General features: G+C 34.7%; 1 protein-coding gene across 1 annotated transcript; it reads right to left on the bottom strand.

Moving 5' to 3' along the window:
- Positions 1-7672: 7672 nt before the first annotated feature.
- LOC105997111 (pancreatic alpha-amylase) lies at positions 7673-17014 on the bottom strand. The gene is made up of 10 exons (XM_013031415.1): positions 16813-17014; positions 14036-14182; positions 13105-13302; positions 12404-12634; positions 11558-11691; positions 10622-10744; positions 10425-10524; positions 9640-9758; positions 9401-9526; positions 7673-7882 (listed from the first exon to the last, which is right to left on the bottom strand). Exons 1-10 carry the CDS (start codon positions 16978-16980, stop codon positions 7693-7695), a joined length of 1536 nt encoding a protein of 511 aa, XP_012886869.1. The 5' UTR covers positions 16981-17014; the 3' UTR covers positions 7673-7692.
- Between the last annotated feature and the right edge of the window lie 1577 nt (positions 17015-18591).

Below are 18591 nucleotides of genomic sequence, written 5' to 3' on the forward strand. Positions count from 1 at the left end.
TCAGAATACATTCTAGAAAAAAAAGAGCAAAACACTGTATTTGTTACAATAAATATATGAGCAGTATATTCATAATCTGAAAAGCACTATTAGCAATAGTGTTGGCGCATTCATAAAGTACCCCTACGCCAGCCTAAATGGCTTCTTAAACTCATGAGGTTTTTTACATTGAATGAACATTAAGTTTTCATACATCTGAGATTTACATATAATACATATGCTCATTGTTCAATAAGAATAAGAAGTTTATTTTCTTATTTCCCCTAGTAATAGAAGTTATAATTAGAGGTAGTTAAGTTTATGCTTAAAATCTTATTAAAGGGGATAATTAAAAGGATGACTCTGATTAAGGACTATACATAGAAATGAACATGCTACATTGAAATCCCCTTGTACACCATTTGAAGTTTAAAAACTAGATGTATTTATTAAAATGAAGGAGATGAGAAAGTGCCAACTGTAAGGAAGAGTATTAAAAGTGCTATAGACTTTTGCTTTTTTTCAGCCAATCACAAACTAGGCACGTTTGGTCAACATATAGATTTTATGCATATTTATATAGATGTTTCTCATATTTTAGACAGTTTTATATACTACAGGTTGAGATTTCAACTGTTTTCTTTTTTTCCTCTATGATTCCCCTCCACCATCTTTGTCTGTGATACACATTCAACTGAAGCTACTTTTATATGAAACTTACCCATATATTCTCAAGCATAATTAATTCCTCTGTAGTGGGATAGGACAATATTACAGATATTTAATACTTATTGTAAATATGTCAGAATGTGCAAGTTTACTATTTTCTGAAACAAGCATTTTAAAGTTAGGCTTTAGATCTAATATGAATAGAATGTGGCAAATGATTGGCATGATATTGTTATATGCTCAATAAATAGCTGTAATATACAAAGTAAGTTCTGGGTTTTGTGCAGCATATTAATAAGGTATGGGTTATGTCCTCATTTTATAAAATAAATGAACACTATATCAGAAATTATATAACATATAAGATATATAGCATATATACATTTTCAAAACCTTGAAAACAAGATTCTAAGCACCACAGACACTGAGTAAATTACCCATTTTCAGGTAATAAAGGACAGATGATGAGTTTGATAATAGTTCTGACTATATTCTCCTGATTTCATCACAATTTCTCCAAGAATACTGAAGTTGTGAATTCCACTATGGTGTAGTCTTTTACAAGCATTGGCTACAGTGTAGTTGAGATATTGCTATTATAGAAAAAGATATGAGTATAAAATCCACTCTGGAATATCAAAAAATGTAATTTTTATATTTATAAATTGAAATGTTATTTTGTGATATATTAGCAAAATAAAATTGTTAATAATATGTTAATTTTACATTCACATTAATATTAATTTTGTTTATCTCTCCTTTTCAATTTAACCATTCAATTTAAATTATATCAGCAATTTACATTGCATTCTATTATACAGGGAGTACTTTACTGGTAAGATCTCTTGACTAATACACAAAAATAAGAATAATGAACTGAAGGATATACTCACTCTTTTAGTACACTTATGAATAAAGCCCTTTAGACTTGTTGGCACCAAAAATAATTCCCGGAAAAGGACAATTGGGGGAAAAGAAATTTGATTCATTGGTTTGACTAATATAAAGAGATGAGAAGAAATTTCTCTGTAGTTAACAAATGCCAATTTAGCAAAGGTGGAAAGGGGAAAAAGAAATTGGCAAGAAGATAATGTAGTGTTTTAGACAGATGGGTCATGAGTCAGCAATGATATTGTATAAGGTGTGTCAAAGTCTATCTGGATATAGTTGAGTATGAGAGCCACAATAGGACCCAAGGCTACTTAGACACTGAAGAATGTAGCCTGGCATTGTAAAGAATTGAGTGTTAGAGATAAAGGCACTGTTTAGGTGTGATTCAAGTTATATTATGCCAAAGTGTAATGTTCAAGAGTAATAGAATCTATGATTTAAATCCTGTCTTGCCGAATGGCCCACATCCTGAACTCAGCCAATGACAAATGCTGGAGGGGATGCTGAGAAAGAGGAACCCTATTACATTGCTGGTGGGAATGTACACTTATACAACCACTTTGGAAAGCAGTCTGGAGAGTCCTCAGAAATATTGACTTCCCTTATAACCCAGCCATACCACTTCTAGGCATCTATCCTGAACAACAGGAACCAGTATACAAGGACATATGCGCCTCCATGTTTATTGCAGCACTGTTCACAATAGCCAGGATATGGAAACAACCCAGACATCCAACCACAGATGAATGGATCCAAAACTTGTGGTATCTATACACAATGGAATATTATGCAGCCATTAGAAAGGACAAAATAACGGCATTTGCAGGGAAATGGATGGAGCTAGAAGAAATCATGTTGAGCGAGGTAAGCCAAGAGCAAAGAGACAAAGAGGACATGGTCTCCCTGATAAGTGGATGCTAAATTCAAAACGTAGGGTGATACAACAAAATTAACAAGACTTAAGAGACAAAGGATTTCCACTCATCTGGTTGAATCACCACTAAATAACCCATGCTGCTGATCACATATATAGTATATATGTGCACACCAAAGGAAAACCAGGAGGAGGACACAGAACTAGAGGGAATCAGGGAAAAACATACAACAGGGGGACCCATCAGCTACACTGGACATTGATCAAAATGAACTAAGCAACTCAATGGCAGCAATGGGAGGGAGGGAACAAGTGGGAAACAGGGAACAGCTATGAAAAACAAAAGAAATGTACATATCACCCAATGTGGAAGAAATAACTGTATTGCAAAGCTCACAGAACTCACAAATGTTATAGACTACGATAGACAACTTGCCCCATGAAAGTTAGAATGTGTTTGTGATTTTAACTAAGCATCACTATCCCACAATTCTGTGAAATTTGGGAAACTATGTAATCACTTAATCACAATAAAGAATTTGGAAAAAAAATCCTGACTTGCCTGTTACAAAGAACTTGGAATATAACCTCTCAAAATCCTATGAACTAAAAAAGCAACTCATATTTTATCTGGTTTTTGTCATGACTAAGCACATTAAACCAACAAAGGTTATTTCAGTATATGGAAACAGACATTTGTCTACTTGTTATAAATGTTTGTAATTTTTTATTATTACATTGCCATCATTATTGTCTTATTGAAACTAGGCTAAACTCATACTCTGAACCTTATCTCTGTCATCACTTAGCATTCTGCGATTTTCTCCTATATTTTCCATTTGCTAGTAATTCTGCCTCTCAGAAATACATTTATATCCCTCACAGTAACAACTGGGACTAAGAAGGAATTAGCAATGTTTTCAACTGGCTGAAAACTCCACAGAACTTAAATCTGCTAAGCTACATTTACATTTTCTTCAGATATCTACAAAGTTACTTTAAGGATAGTCAAATGTGAAGTTACTCTGATTAGAGCACTGAATATTACATATTTTTATTGTACTATCGTGCCATTCCCTATATACATCTATATCTAAATATGAGTACTTTTAAAGTAAACTCTGAAAAAGGTAACATATCAAGAAAGTAATTTTAAACCAAAACTACCCAGTTTGTGGTATTCTCCAAAGGAATTTTTCTATCTAAATTTTAAAACAAGTATGTATTATTGTATTTAAAATCAAAAGACTCCATGAAACACAGAATTCCCTTTAATACAATGAGTACAATAAATTTAGTCATTTTATTTAAACACTTAGCTTTGTGTCACAGAAGAAGCTTGTATTAATTGAAGGAGCTCTGTCAAAATGTTAACTTCAAAGTAGCAACAACAAGAAAAATTTTAACTATTTTATATCTTCCTATCTACACATAAAATTATAGAATTAACAAAATTATTTCTTCTTATTGGAAGAAAGTCACTCAGATGCTATGATTTTTTAACTTAAAAATAAGCTAATATTGCTCAATAACAGACAATTTTTCCTAACTTTTTAACTTTTAGTCATTAACTTAGAGGTCTTATGCTACAGACTCATTATAGTAAATAGTTAAACAGACCTGTCACTAAATATTTGAATATTTTAATAGCACATCTGTAAATGCTACTTGTTCATTTACAATTACCTGTATTGCAATATATTTATTTTTTCCGTTTTTAAATATCTTAAAGTTATAGGTTAAAATACTAGATAGAACTTGGCCAAGTTAGTGAATGCCTTTTACTGAAAAACAAATTGCAACTTTTTTCATAATCACTCTGAAATTTACATTGGTTCTGTATTAACAGTAAGCCTTCACCCACCAGTTAGTTCCCTCCACAGACAAGAGAAAAAATTAAAAAGGAAAATTAAAAAGGAAATGAACCTAGGCTTAGGATTAATCATAAATGATAGTGAAGGGGGGAAAAGGCAATGATAATCAAGTTTGCCTACCAGATCTCTGAAATTAATGAAATATCCCGAGACAAGGAAGGCTATAATGTTGGCTACAATTCCAACATAAAATAGACAACTGTACTAATGGACTCTGACATCTGCTCTGTCAACACAACTAAAAAAAGACTGTGTAACTGTGAGCTATAACCAATCATATGACAGAAACCACTTATTCCCCAGCCAGAGGAGGAGGAGCTCTACATGAAACAGGGGAATTAAAAAAAAAAAAACCAAAGGTTAAAAGTAACTTACCATAGTCACATTTTTAAATCAACAATCTCCCAAACCTAGAGTATTGTTGTTGTTGTTGTTTTAAGTAAAATAGTACTAATCTCATGGTTTGAGTTTTAGTGTCTCTAACTTGAAAGCAAAAATCCAGGCTCTGGAATCTTACACACTTTCTATAACCCCTTCCTTTCCAGACACAGGACCTTGCTGAGTCCGCAAGTCTCTTTTCTGAAGCAGCGTAATCTGAGTTCCAAGAGAAACCAGTCTGCATGTTCTTATCCTTGCTGCCTTACAAATCACTGTCTTCACTTCTCTGCTGAATTTGTAACCTGAGCACCTCTTCTGATTACACCATGTATCTTCAGTTGTTTTTCAGTTGTTCATTTTTCTTTCTATAATGTCTTCCCCCATGCTCAGTATGTCCTAGTTCCCTGAATTGTTTACATCCATGAATAGTAAAACCCTTTCCTTATAATATTTTAAAGATAATATCTGCATGTGACTAAAGCACTATAAAATAAAAATATAAATGTAATCACTGAATCAAAGATTGAATTTGGAGGTAAAAGTCTCACAGGGACTTTTCTGCTCAGGCTGGGTTCCAATTACGATTCTCAGATCTTGGCCTCCTGAATAGCTAGAATTAGAGGCATGAGCCACTGAAGCCTGGCTGAAAGATCTAATTCTATGTCTAATTTTTTCCACTTAATAGATGAACTTTAAATAAAGCCTTATCATCTATAAATTCAACTTAGGTCTTTAAGAAGATGATAGTGTTGTAAATAAAGAGTAGTTAAATGATAGAGTTATAAACATGATAGAGTATAAAAGTCTCTATCAATGTTAACAGTATGAACTGAATTAAAAGTAAGTAGTAAAGGTTATTCTAAGATACATCGTTTTACAAATAGTCATTCCAAATGGAGTTCCTCTTTCCTTTTAGAATTTCCCTGTGTAATTATTAACCCACAGAGAGAATGTGTTATTGTTCCCAAATACACAATGTGCCTCTTTCAGGTGAAAATACACCTATCAAATATTCATGAAATTTGCTTTGGTGATGAAATGCAGGGACTTTGGTGATGAAACGCAGGGGCTTTTTAAAATATGTGGTAATGTGGTATTTGTACTAGTTTTGCAAAGGGCCTAATAAAAATTACTCAATCTGAGAAAGAGAAGGAAAAATAAACGTAGCTACTATGTCACGGAGACTTTAGAGTACACTGGAATATTAGTCACTTCTGATTCACACAGCTTTTAGGCACCAGTACCACCTTCAATGCATAAGAAGATACATATGACAATTTTACTTTCAGGCTGGCATGGTATCTCAACCCTATAATCCTAGCTACTTGGGTGGCAGAAATCAAGGGATTACGGTTTGAGTCCAGTCCATGTAAAAAGAAGCGTAAAAGGTTCCAGTTTTAACCAATAGCTGGACACCGTGGTGCGTGTCTGTCATCACCAGCAACACCAGGAAGCATAGGGGAGGACTGCAGCCTGAGACGGCTTGGGCATAAATTCAGACCCTATCTTGAAAATGACCAGGCTCCAAAAGAACTGGAAGCATGGCCCAAATTATGCAGTGCCTGTTCAGCAAGTACAAGGCCTTGAGTTCAATCCTCACCACCACCACCACCACCACCGAAAAAAAAACAAAATAAAACCTTTGATATATGAAAACATGGAAAAATAAGAGAAAAATTAAGCAATAGCCTTAGAAGGTATTAACCATGAAGAGATTAATTTAGTTGCTTCCAGACTTCCAATTCTAAGAAATTTGTGTGTGTGTGTATATATATATATATATATATATAATTTATATATTATTGAGGTTCAAACCCAATGCGTTGCTCATGCTAGACAAGGATTTTAACACAGAGCTATATCCCTAACTCATATTTTTCAAAAATTGTATAAAATGACACTTCAACATAAAAAAATCTATCATTAGTTCACTGTTCTTATCTTTCTTACGCACTTTTAACTTTTAATAAATTTGTCTTTCAGTCATATAGAGCTACTTACCTAAAGGGAAAGAGGGAGCAGAGGAATGAAGAGAGGAATGGAAGGCAAAAGCAATCATTATATGCAATATGCATATGTAAAAAGAGTAGTTACAAAATTAGAGGGTATGAATGAGACTAAGAATGAGACAGGAGAGAATGATAGAGTGATGGATAGAGGAACATTGATCAAGATGCAAGGTACTCACATTCTGACTTGTTGAAATGCAATTCCTTGGTACAACTACTTAAAATTTAAAAAGCATATTTGTCAGGATGCTGCTTAGCAGTCTTAGAAATTCTTGTAAAAAGTGGGTTAAAGAACATTTTCCACAGATAAGTTGATGTTAGGGAAATGAACCCTAAGACATGCATTCAAATGTTTTTTTTTTCTTTCATGCGATTGTTTCTAATACATTTATAAGATTATTTCTTTGTTGCTTTGTATGTCCCTCCCCTACAGCCCCACAGTATAACCCCTGCTTTCACTATATTTGATATCGGTATAATTTGTGGAGGGGAAGGGGAAAAACAAATCATTTAAATGGGGATACAGGTGGACCCATTGCAACAATGAGATGTACAAGTCATCATGTCGAAAACAAACTTTACAACTTCGGTGGTGGGGCGGCGGGGAGGATTGGGGAGGCGTAGGGGGGGCAGGGGGGAGGATGGGAAGGGGAAACAAAGGAGGAGGCTACAATGTACTCATTATCTTGCCCATGTAATTGTAACCTCTCTGTACAGTATTTTCACAATAAAAAAAAAAAGAATGAGTGGGCATAAAAGAAAAGAAACTGGGGGCTGGGAAGGTGGCTCAGTGGTAGAGTGCTTGCTTGCACGAGGCCCTGGGTTCAATTCCTCAGTACCACATAAGCGGAAAAAGACAGAAGTACCACTGTGGCTCAAGTGGTAGAGTACTAGCCTTGAGCTGAAGAGCTGAGGGACAGGGCCCAGGCCCAGAATTCAGACCCCAAAACCAACCAATAAAAGAAAAGAAAAGACACACTTTGGTATTGCACTCTCTATGTGTATTTAATTCATATTTTTATAATTTTGATCCAGTATGAATGGCAATAAATGGGTCCTCAGCAGAGTTGCTGATGGAAAAGTGAGCTCTGCCATCATTGCCAACAGAGATTCTGATTCCTGTGCAACTGCCATAGACTTTATCTCCAGAAATGACATCACAATATGTCCCAGCAGGGAGGCCAGTTTGCAAAGTGGATGACAATGACCTGAAAAACAAGTTTAACAAAGAACTTTAACTCAACACAAGATAAATGCAAGAGTATAAGTTATCTCTAAAATAAAGGTCCCAGAATAAGAAATGCAAATCCACAGACATACGCAGGGGATCTGAAAGCATCCTTGGGACAAACATAATTATACCAAAAATCTAGCAACACTTAGTCAAAAGTGACAGTAGCAAATAGTAAAAGTAGAAGAATGTCAATGAACATATTCAAAAGCAGATAAATAACAAATAAAAACAATTTAAAAAGTACTACTTATACTGTATGTATTTTAAATGTTTACTTCTGATCATAAATGAATATTGATTATTTTTAAAAATGTACACAGCCTTATTCTTCAAAAATAACCTTCCTTTCTTGGAAGTGGAGCTGTGGCTAAAAGTGGTAGAGCACTTGCCTTGACCAAAAGAGCTAAGGGACAGTGCCCAGGCCAAGAGTTCTAAAATAACTTCTCAAATTCAAAAAATTATGGTTAGAATTTAAAATAATCTGGCATTTCTGTGATGGAGTGTGCATACTTCTCTATGTATTGGTTTTGGATACTCTGCCCAGAAAGGACACAAATTAAAGTTAGAGATTCTTGTGGCACAAAAATAGATATTTTTCTATTTATTTGACTTATTTATTTATTCGTAGTCCATTAAGATATAGTTTAGGCTTAAATGACCTAAACATAAGGAAATGTTAGCCGGGGCCTGAGACATCAGCTACTGTGAAGAGGACTTCAGAGCATATTCCTAACTGTAAGAGAAATACTAGAATAGAAAAAGAGAAAGAAAAAAAAAAGATAACCAATGAGAAGCCAGAAATGGGAAGAGTGATGACTAAAGCTTAAAATTTTCCTAAGGAAAATCATTGACCATAAGACATTTATATTCCACACAGAATATTTCTCACAGAGCGACAATCACAGTGGTGACTGGAGAAGAGTATATGTCAAAAGAGCAAACAGAATAGGCTGTGAAAATAAAGAGCTAGAAAACACTCCAGTTTTTAGGCTTCCATACTTCTAGAAATTTTGCGACTATTTTTATGATTTTTGGAATGTGTTCTGTGAACTTAGAAGTGTGAGTTTTATGTGTAATACACAGATATACATAACAGTGCAAGGGTATCTGAAATGAACTAAACTGAAAAGACTAAATCCTTAAGAGGACACAGGTGGCTCATATGTCTAATCCCAGCTGTTAGGGAGGGTGAAATCTGAGGATCTTGGTTCAAAGCCAGCCTGGGCAGGAAAGTCAATGAGACTCTTACATCCAGCCAACTACCAAAAAATCAGAAGTAGGGCTGTGATTCCAGTAAAAGAGCTCTAAGCTTGAGCAAAAATGCTCAGGGACAGTGCCCAGGCCCTGAGTGTAAGCCCCAGGATGAGCACAAAAAGAAAGAGAAAGAATAAATCCTTAAAAACATAGGGAAATAGAGTCATCATCAAATCATTCTGCCCATTTCTGATTTCTATGTCTGTAAATCTTTGATTCTGAATTTGTAGCTGCTTACCAGTCATCATTGTTAAAGACAATGAATCCTCTGTTTCCTCTTCCAAAAGCTACTTGGTTGCTTCCATTATCCCACCAGTTGGTAAAAGGCTGGCCATCAACTACATTTCGAAAAGCAACCATGTTCCTACAAGTACAAGATCACATGAAATGCTGCATCCTTCAGCTTCAGGAGATGAAATCAAACATTAGGCAAGGTCCCTATCCAGGAGTATCACTAGGTAAATAAACATTCCCAACCTGATTTGACGCCAGCGATGTTCACAGACCCAGCCATTGCCACAGGTGGTGTCAAGGTTGATAGTGACTTCTTTAATAGCTCCATTATTGTTGGGAGGCCCAATCCAGTCATTGACATCCTTAATTAGAGAACACAACTTTGCCATTATAATAGGCATGTGCAAGCTAGGCTCTTCCTTCTCCATTACACCAAACCCAGCCTCTCTTGCTACATATGTCCCTACTGTGTCTTTAGTTTGAATTCAAATAGTCTAGTTTGTTTATGTTTCTTAACTGAGTACTTCTTTCTGGATTCTTGTTCTCTAGAGACAGTTTTCAAAAACAGTAATATGTTTTTGTTATAGAATTTTTTTCCAAATATTTGTTTCCTTTTACCACTATCAATATATCAATGTCACTGAAATAATGAGAGCATTATAATTTGGATTACTAGAATTAATAGAGATGCTTCAAAAACACTTCATTTAAATTCAAATCAACAGTTCTAGCTCTCTGTTCCTCAGTTATTTCTTCTGTAAATAAAGACTTTATTTGGTTATTTGAAATATGAATTAAATATATGTGATAATCCTTTGATTTAATTTTAGTTTCCCAAATTATTATCAGTTGTATTTTTTACTAGCATTTGGATATATCTGCTAACAAACATGTCTTAATATTTTTCTATGACAAAAACGTTAATATTTAAACCTTTCTTATGTTTCACAAAAGACACCTGATCAATACACAATGTAGTCACCACAGTGGAGTTCAGAGAAAGATGTGTTCATAACTCTAAAACTTACTTTTCCATTCTGAAAATTTCTGTCCCAACGATAGCTGGACATTACTCGTGTAAAGCCATAAGGATGAGCAAGCATGAATCCGACAGCCATTTTGTACATCCTGAAAGTTACAGCATGATGTTTAATGGAAGGTATTTGGATACACACGATCATGTCTAAAGGCAGGTTCATAAGAAGTAGAGAACATGGTTTCCTACCTGGCATCCCAGAATGTAAGGATGGATGCTCCTCCAGCTCCGTGTCCTCGCTGATTGTCATGGTTGTCCACAAAGACCAGGGCTCTGTCAGAGGGCATGAAGCCCCAGCCTTCTCCCCAGTTCCTATTTAAAATAGAATAATATACATATGTGTGCTCCATCACAATACATGGAAGAATCTGAATCTGTCTGCTTTCAGACTATGCTCAGCAACATTTCCTAATCAAATGAACACAATAGGATTGATTGCATGCATGAAATAATCTGTACACATATTCCATACCTTTATGGATGACTGGATGGTTTCTATTTCTGTGAATATTATGAGAATTTTGTCATAGCTGTTTGACTACACTAAAATTGAGATATATTCTAGATGTGTCAACAATCATGTCACATGTAATTTGTAAAACCTCAGTACTAAATGTTATGAAATAAGATTTTAATATTCCAAATAAATTAAGAAACAGGTGAAAATATGGTTTTACCACATTAAGATGGTTAACAGTCCTATTAACGATAACTTATTTTAACAGACTATAACACGGCATAGGAGAGATAAAGAGGCAACCAGTCTGCACTGTCTTCATAAACTGACAAGTTGAACTGAAACACCTTTGTTCAACTAGTTAAAGAAATCTTTATAAATTTAAAAATATGAAGTCTAAAACAGGAACTATAAGCATAGAATGAAATCTGGAATACTTCCATCATACAGTGATAAAAATACTTGAGGCACTATTTTTGGCTTCAACAATATTTCCTTGTGATTGACATAATAAATGAAGTGAAAGTTCACTGAGGGCTAAGGAGCAATAACAGTGTTTTGGGTCTACTTAATTGTCTAACTCAGGAGACTGTCAGATAGCAAGTGCTAGAATAAGATGACAAACAAAGCTGTAAAGTAACTCCAATGATGAATGAAATTATGTTTACTTTAAGTAAGACATCTTCTCTCCATTCCACTTGCGGATCACTGTGCCCAGCTTGGCGCCAAATTTGAATTCTGTCACACGGCCATTTCCAAAGTACTCACTGCTCGAAATGGCCTCCCCTCCCAGGTCAATGACCTATAGGAAACATAAGGAAATGAGAGCAAAACATAGGTTTTCCTAGCAAAAGTTAAAATATTAAATGGATAAAAGTGTATGTCAGCAAAAAAAATAACTTTAACATATCAGTGATCTAGTAAAAATGCTTTTCTTGATATCCATTTCTTGATTTCTCATCAACTATGTGGTACAGCATTGAAAGAAGCCTAATGAAATGGCGACCTGGTGACTGGCCATGTTGGTCTAACAGGATCTTGTATATGCATTATAATAAAAACAGCTGATATTATGAGCATGACATTTACTGTCAGGTCAATAATTCTTAATGCTTCATAATTGTTCAACAATTTCATTCTCCAAAGTCACCCAGAAAGGAGTTTGCAAATGGAAGAATTTTTCCACAGAAAGGTTAACTCTTTGGGGAACAATTTATAGCTAATAGTGCTTTAGCTAAGATCCAAAATACATCTGACTTGAGACTAGGAGACCTATATGGTTTTTAAAGTCTTCCATGATGTTATCTGGAGATTTGTCACTGAAAGAATAAAAATTGTACTTCCACAAATGAAACAAATATAAGGAATTTTATGTACTTACTCAAAATAAAAGATAATGTAAGAATCCTATTTTACAGAGATTCAAACATCAAGTCCCCAAATATGTATTTACATATATCTGTCATTATTTTCCGACATGATTCTTATGAACACACACACACACAATTCTGTACCTCTTGGTAAATAAAAGGTCTGCTCCCTGCAGGGAACCACTGGGTGTTCAGATTATTCAGCTTGTTCAAAACTGCCTTGATGTCTCCAGGCCACATGTGCTTTGCCGCATCCAGCCTGAACCCTGCTACTCCAATGCCAATGAGATGGTTCATGTAGTCTGCAATCTTGGTCCGAACGTAATCTTTCTCAAGTGCAAGATCAAGCAGACCAGATGCTTTGCAATTTCTGACCTGTTTGGAGTAAAATGGTATGTTTGTATCAATAAAATCATCTCTCACTGGAAAAATCTGCTTTGTTATTTATTCCTTCACTTATTCAACAGTATTCACTTACTCATTTCCTTCCATAATTACTTTACAAGGTGCATTAGCTATAATGACATACTACTTCAGGTAAGTTTCCTCTTTGCACATGTTTGAACCCAGGTGGAAGCATGCATACATACATGCATATATGTGTTTGTGTGTGGTGCAAGATAGCAAATCACACAATGCTGCTAGACCATGCTGTCCCATTGAAGCCCAGAACTTGCAAGAAGCTTTTGAATACTCAAGGGAATTCTTATTTGGATACAATGCATTCTGCTACATATTTGCCAAATGATATGTAATGTTTTAAATAATATTCACTTAACTATGCTTGTGTTACTCAGGCCTACAGAGATAATTATTCTGGTTATTAGAAAAATAATGAGACTTACCTCCTCAGCATTGCGATAGTTATGTACCCCCCCATCATAAGATTTACATTTCCCATCATTGAAATCCCAGCCAGAGTATGGAACCGCAGGAAAATCTCTGTTATTAGCGTTGTAGTAGCTTCCACAAGTGCTGCTTGTTCCTGCACCGCCCCCTGAACCACACATGTGATTAATTACAGCATCCACATAAATACGGACCTGAAACAAAGAGATTTCAGCTTCACTTGAGGCATAAAGCTAACGCTTTCTAGAATCAAATCAAGCAGGATGTCAATAATCCTCCAAAATACTCTTTGGTTATTCCAAAGAGACAGAAGTAATGTGAAATGAAGTCCTACAACCATTCTAGCTCGTTGGTCAGGTACCTGCATCACTGATGGACAGACAAAAGTCAGAGGTCCCACAACTATGAAGAAATGGAAAGAGATATTTTGGGGCAGGCAGCTGTCAATGCAGTCAGAAAGACCTGTGATTGTTCCACATCAGCGTATGAAAAGTAAATGGAAGCAGTTAGCCTCTTCACTTCTTTTATTAGCTGAAGAGAGGCCGATAAGTCTTTTCTCGTGATCCTCATTGGGAAAATAATTATATTTCATTATAGCAATATAAGGAAGAAAGAAATTCTGTGTGGACTCATAAACCACATTAAACTGGCAACAATGATTGAAACTAGATTTGCTAAATCATCCACAGAATATAAGAAAATGGGTGTATCTAAAGGGCTCAAACACAATGATTAATTTTAATGAAAGTCAACTTTAAATTGCCTTTGCTTTAGTAGATAAAAGTACAGAAGGAAATCACTTATTTTCAATCATAAACCATGATTAAAATTGGAAAAACAAGTGAATATGAAAAATAGTCTACACAATAAGAGTAAATAAAATTATTTTCTGCATAATCATTCTGAAGAAATCTCAAATCCACTTACTCCAACATTGTTACACCTGGTCACCATGTCTCTGAACTCATCTTCATTTCCAGATCTTGTGCAGATTTTGTAGCTGATGGGTTGGTATCTTTCCCACCATGGTCTAAAAGGACTGTTGACTACAATGTTTTCATTTGGTGGGGAGACCTATAATTAAAACAATATTAATAAGTCCTGATTATGGCTTCTTTTATAGTATTCAATGCTCTAGAATTTACCTAAAAATCTGAAATCCTTTCTGAATCTCCATATATACAGGTTCCTACTTTCCAATCACTTGAAAATATTAAACTTGCCCTGTTCGTGTCTTGAAATCAAATATTACAGAAAATACTAAATGTTTCTTTCTTCAGAAAATCATCTTAGAGTACTTACAAATTAAGTAAAATGGTGCTCTAGCTCACTAAAAGTGGGTAGAAACAGAATAAAGTTTGCAATATCTACTATGCATGACACTCACCTCGCCCCTCCAAATCCCTAAGGTCCTAAGTACCTCTCACATTTTCTTACAATATCAACCCAGTGCTACTCATAGCGATGGACCTTAAATGTCCATCCCTGTTGAGTATGGGGACTGGGGAATACTGAGCCCAGCAGAGCTGCATTCATGAGTACCTTATGCAGAGTACAAAGTATTTATTCATAATGTGAAAAAGATTATCAGTCATAGTGTTATCCAACAAGTGAGGAACATTCACAAAATCTTGTAGGAATGCAATCTATGTGTCCTTCAATATATTTTTTCTTATTGAAGGAATATTAACCTACAAAAACATCTTTCCTTTGACGTTTATAGATAATCATTATTTTTTGTATTCTTTATTTTGTGTTAGATAATATTATGATGATATCCATTAATTGAATGACAAAATTTGGAAACAAAAGTATAATTAAAATCTAAGATAAAAAGTAAAATTTATTATTTTAACATACACGAATTGAATAAACAGTTTTTTATTTCCCACACTACAAAATCATGGCTTTAGTATTTGGTGGAATACTCATATTTTTCTTCCCTTCTCAGTTTTATTTTATATCACATATAAATCAACTAAATCAAACTTTCATATTATTTTTCCTCCTTAATATTAGTGACATCCTATAAAAGACAGTACTTTTCCAGTTTCAGGGAAGATAATCCTCCTCAATTTACTATTTGGGATGAGAATTTTGTTTTGGCCAAACACTGTGGATAATGTTAGGAATGAGGGTAAACACAAAATAATTTCAGTTGACAATAATATTAATTGTGAAATATGAATTAACAAGATTAATAACATTGTGGCTTCCCCAGCAGGCTATTTGAATCAGTTGAAAAGACCACTGCAATGAGTTGAAGGACTAAAGCAGCAAGTTGTTGGAAGAACAGAAAAAGATCAATATAAATACTGTAATTGTCCATGGAGGAATAAAAACTTAATACTCAAGAAATATTGGGAAAGACAGCAGTGAAATGATCTATGTATTAAATCGAAGATAAAATGTGGTGAGTTTAGAAAGATAGGCCCTGGTAGAATAGCAAAAAGAAACTCTCTTAGGGTATAGGAAAGAAAGATGAAGGGGAAAACAATTCTTTAGGGGAAAACAAAAGACTCTTCTCTGATAAGAGGCCAAATTGCAGGAGAGTGTGACTAGAGAAAGGGAAATCTTTTAGAAGATTGAAAACTGTCCAGGAAACATATGTGGACCTAAGACTGAAGCAGAAATACAACATTATTTCAAAATATGCTTTTATGACAGGTTTTCTTTTTTTAACAAAATTATTGTCAAGGTGATGTACACAGGGATTACAATTACATAAGTAAGGTAGTGAGTACATTTCTTTTCTAGCTTGCTACCCTTTCCTCATTTTTCTCCCTCTTTCCCTCCCCCAGATCCCCAAGTTGCATATTTTTTCTAATATATTGTGTTGTGAGTATCGCTGTTGCATTGGTTCCCCTTGTCATTTGTCTCACCATTGTGTTGTTCCCCTTCCCTTCCCTAAATCATATAAACATATATACAATACCCATGGCACCAAAATCAAATACACTGACAACAGGGGATACACCATAGGGGCTAACAAAAACACAAAAGAAAAAGGAAATTACATAGTACATTAAAAACCACAACAAAGAAAAACTAGTTGTGTCTATGTCTTGGAGTTCATTTTGCTTAGTATCATCTTATATGGTCATATGTACATGGCTATTGAGCTATTCTGCTCATCTTATGACAGGCTTTTTAGAAACAATCAGTTTATAGAAAGATGAGAGCTGAAGAATGTAAAAAGGAGAAATAGCACACAAGAGGTATTTATTAAAATGAGAGGAAATGGGGAAGGGCCAACTGTTGGGAAAGGCATGAAGTGTGCTGTAGGCTTCAATTCTTCCCCCACCAATCACAAAGCTCCCCTATGGCCCTTCTTCCAGTCAACCACATGAACACTATGCATATTAACACTGGAAGTTCAGCAGTTTTTACTCACAATTTCATATTACAAGTTAGTGTTTCAAGTGCTATTCTTCCTCCTACAATATCCTCATCTTCATCCACGATACTCATTTCTTTATCAACCCTGCCCTTGTATTCTGAGTCTTTTTGTTGTTGTTTTTTGTTTTGCCAGCCTTGGAACTTGAACTAAGGCCCTGGGAGCCATCTATAAGATTTCATACTCAAGGCTAATGCTTTCTTCAGAAAATTGATTTTAAAATATGTATAATTGAAGTAAACTATTGCTCTAGATCACAGTTAATTCCACAGTTAATTCTGCAATGTATACTGTGAACAACACTCACCTGCACCCCTCCAAACCCATTGGGAGCTAAGTACCTCTCACATTCCTTAGCAATATCAACCCAGCGCCACTCAAACAGGTGGACCATTGCTGTCCGTCCCTGTTGAGTATGTGGGGAATACTGAGCCCAGCAAAGCCCAATGGCTGAAAGCAACAGAAGGAACTTCATTTTGCTGTGATGTTGTTGTCAGTTATTTATAGTCCTGTGAAGAAAACACAATTTACAGCGTGAATATTAACCTGAATAAATATATACAATATGAACAATTTGTTCCCAATCTGGAAATATTACCAATCATAATGTTAACAGGGGAAGAATATAAATAAAATCTCCTTAAAACTGTCTGAGTGGCTTCTTAGAATACAGTGATTTTTCTTTAATATTGGAGAAGCACTAAACTTTTCAACCACCTGTGACAGTTTATAGGAACATGCATAATTCCTGTATTATTTAATTATTATTAGGTTTATTTCTCACGTCCTACACTAGAAGGAAAGTTACAATAGGAGCTAATGTAATTATTCATAGTGATTAAGGATAAACTATAATAAAAATCACACTGAAATCAAATTTACCTTAAATGAAGGAGTTTTATTACATTGGTAAGTAAAATGTAGTAACCTCCAAGAATTTTGGATCTTTCATAGCTTCCTCTGTGTGTGTGTGTGTGTGTGTGTGTGTGTGTGTATGTGTGTGTGTGTGTATGTGTGTGTGTGTGTGTACATATGTATGTATATACATATAAATAACAATTACTTACAAGATGCTCCTACTGGAAGTGACATTGATCATGAAGAGACAAATTAATTACTCTTGTCATTGCAGTTATTTGCCTAGTAACTTCATAGTTTACTATCTTATGATCAATAACAATAGAAGTATCATTACACATATTTCTAAGTGTTGTAATCTCTTTTTTTCATGTTCAATATTCTAAAGCTGTAGGTGACTCTATTACTAGAGAACTTTGCCACGTTGGTGTTTGCTTTTGCAGAAAAAAAGTCATAATTCTTCTGAATTGTACACTGACTCTCTACAGTTTTCTCTGTTCCTTCCATTAGAAAAATGTAAAGAAAAGCATAAGGATGTAGTTCAAGTGCTAGTGCATGGCTCAGCAAGTGTGGGCTTTATGTTCAAACACCAATAATAGAAGAAAAAAGACACAGTTTTGCTTAGCTAATAATAGTAATGTGTAATGATTGCAGAAGTATTAAGGGCTATTCTCAGATTTCTTATTTTATAAATGTTCCCTCTAAATGAAAATTTCTTCATTACAGATTTACTTTTAGCTCTCACAAAATGTTTTACTGTTTATAAACATTTGGTGTGCTTTCATTTAAGGGAAATACACAACTCTGCCCAATTGAATTCAGGAGTGTCTGAGATTTTTCTATCACAGTGAATTGTGAAAATGTGTTACTAAACTGTTAAAAACAAGTATCAGCTTGAAGTTTCTATTATCATTGCAAAAGTAAGAACTTCTTTGATCTGAGAAAAACATAAGGAAATTGATTATTGTGTCACTGACAATTTTGAGTTATTTGAATACTAAAGTCTAAACTATTCTCTCTGGACTGATACAAACATTCAGATCTGGTGTACTCTTTTGTACCTGAGATTCTATGCAACACTTCCTTCCTTTGATATGGAAAGTCAAAAGAAGAGCAAGTCACAGACTTAGAAAATGTTAGCAATGATAGAGACTATTGGAAGGAAGCACAATAAAACATTGATTTCCACAATACAGCACAGTTCAATCCTCGACTCATAAACTAACAT

Source organism: Dipodomys ordii, unplaced genomic scaffold (genome assembly GCF_000151885.1).
Source record: "Dipodomys ordii isolate 6190 unplaced genomic scaffold, Dord_2.0 Scaffold139, whole genome shotgun sequence".
Taxonomy (NCBI): Eukaryota; Metazoa; Chordata; class Mammalia; order Rodentia; family Heteromyidae; genus Dipodomys; species Dipodomys ordii.

Coding starts and splice junctions, on each gene's coding strand:
- LOC105997111 (XM_013031415.1), bottom strand. CDS start 16,980: ATGAAGTTCCTTCTGTTGCTTTCAGCCATTGGGCTTTGCTGGGCTCAG. Junction 14,183..16,812: donor ATGGGTTTGGAGGGGTGCAG/GTGAGTGTTGTT, acceptor TTTTAATTATAG/GTCTCCCCACCAAATGAAAA. Junction 12,635..13,104: donor ACTATCGCAATGCTGAGGAG/GTAAGTCTCATT, acceptor TACTCCAAACAG/GTCAGAAATTGCAAAGCATC.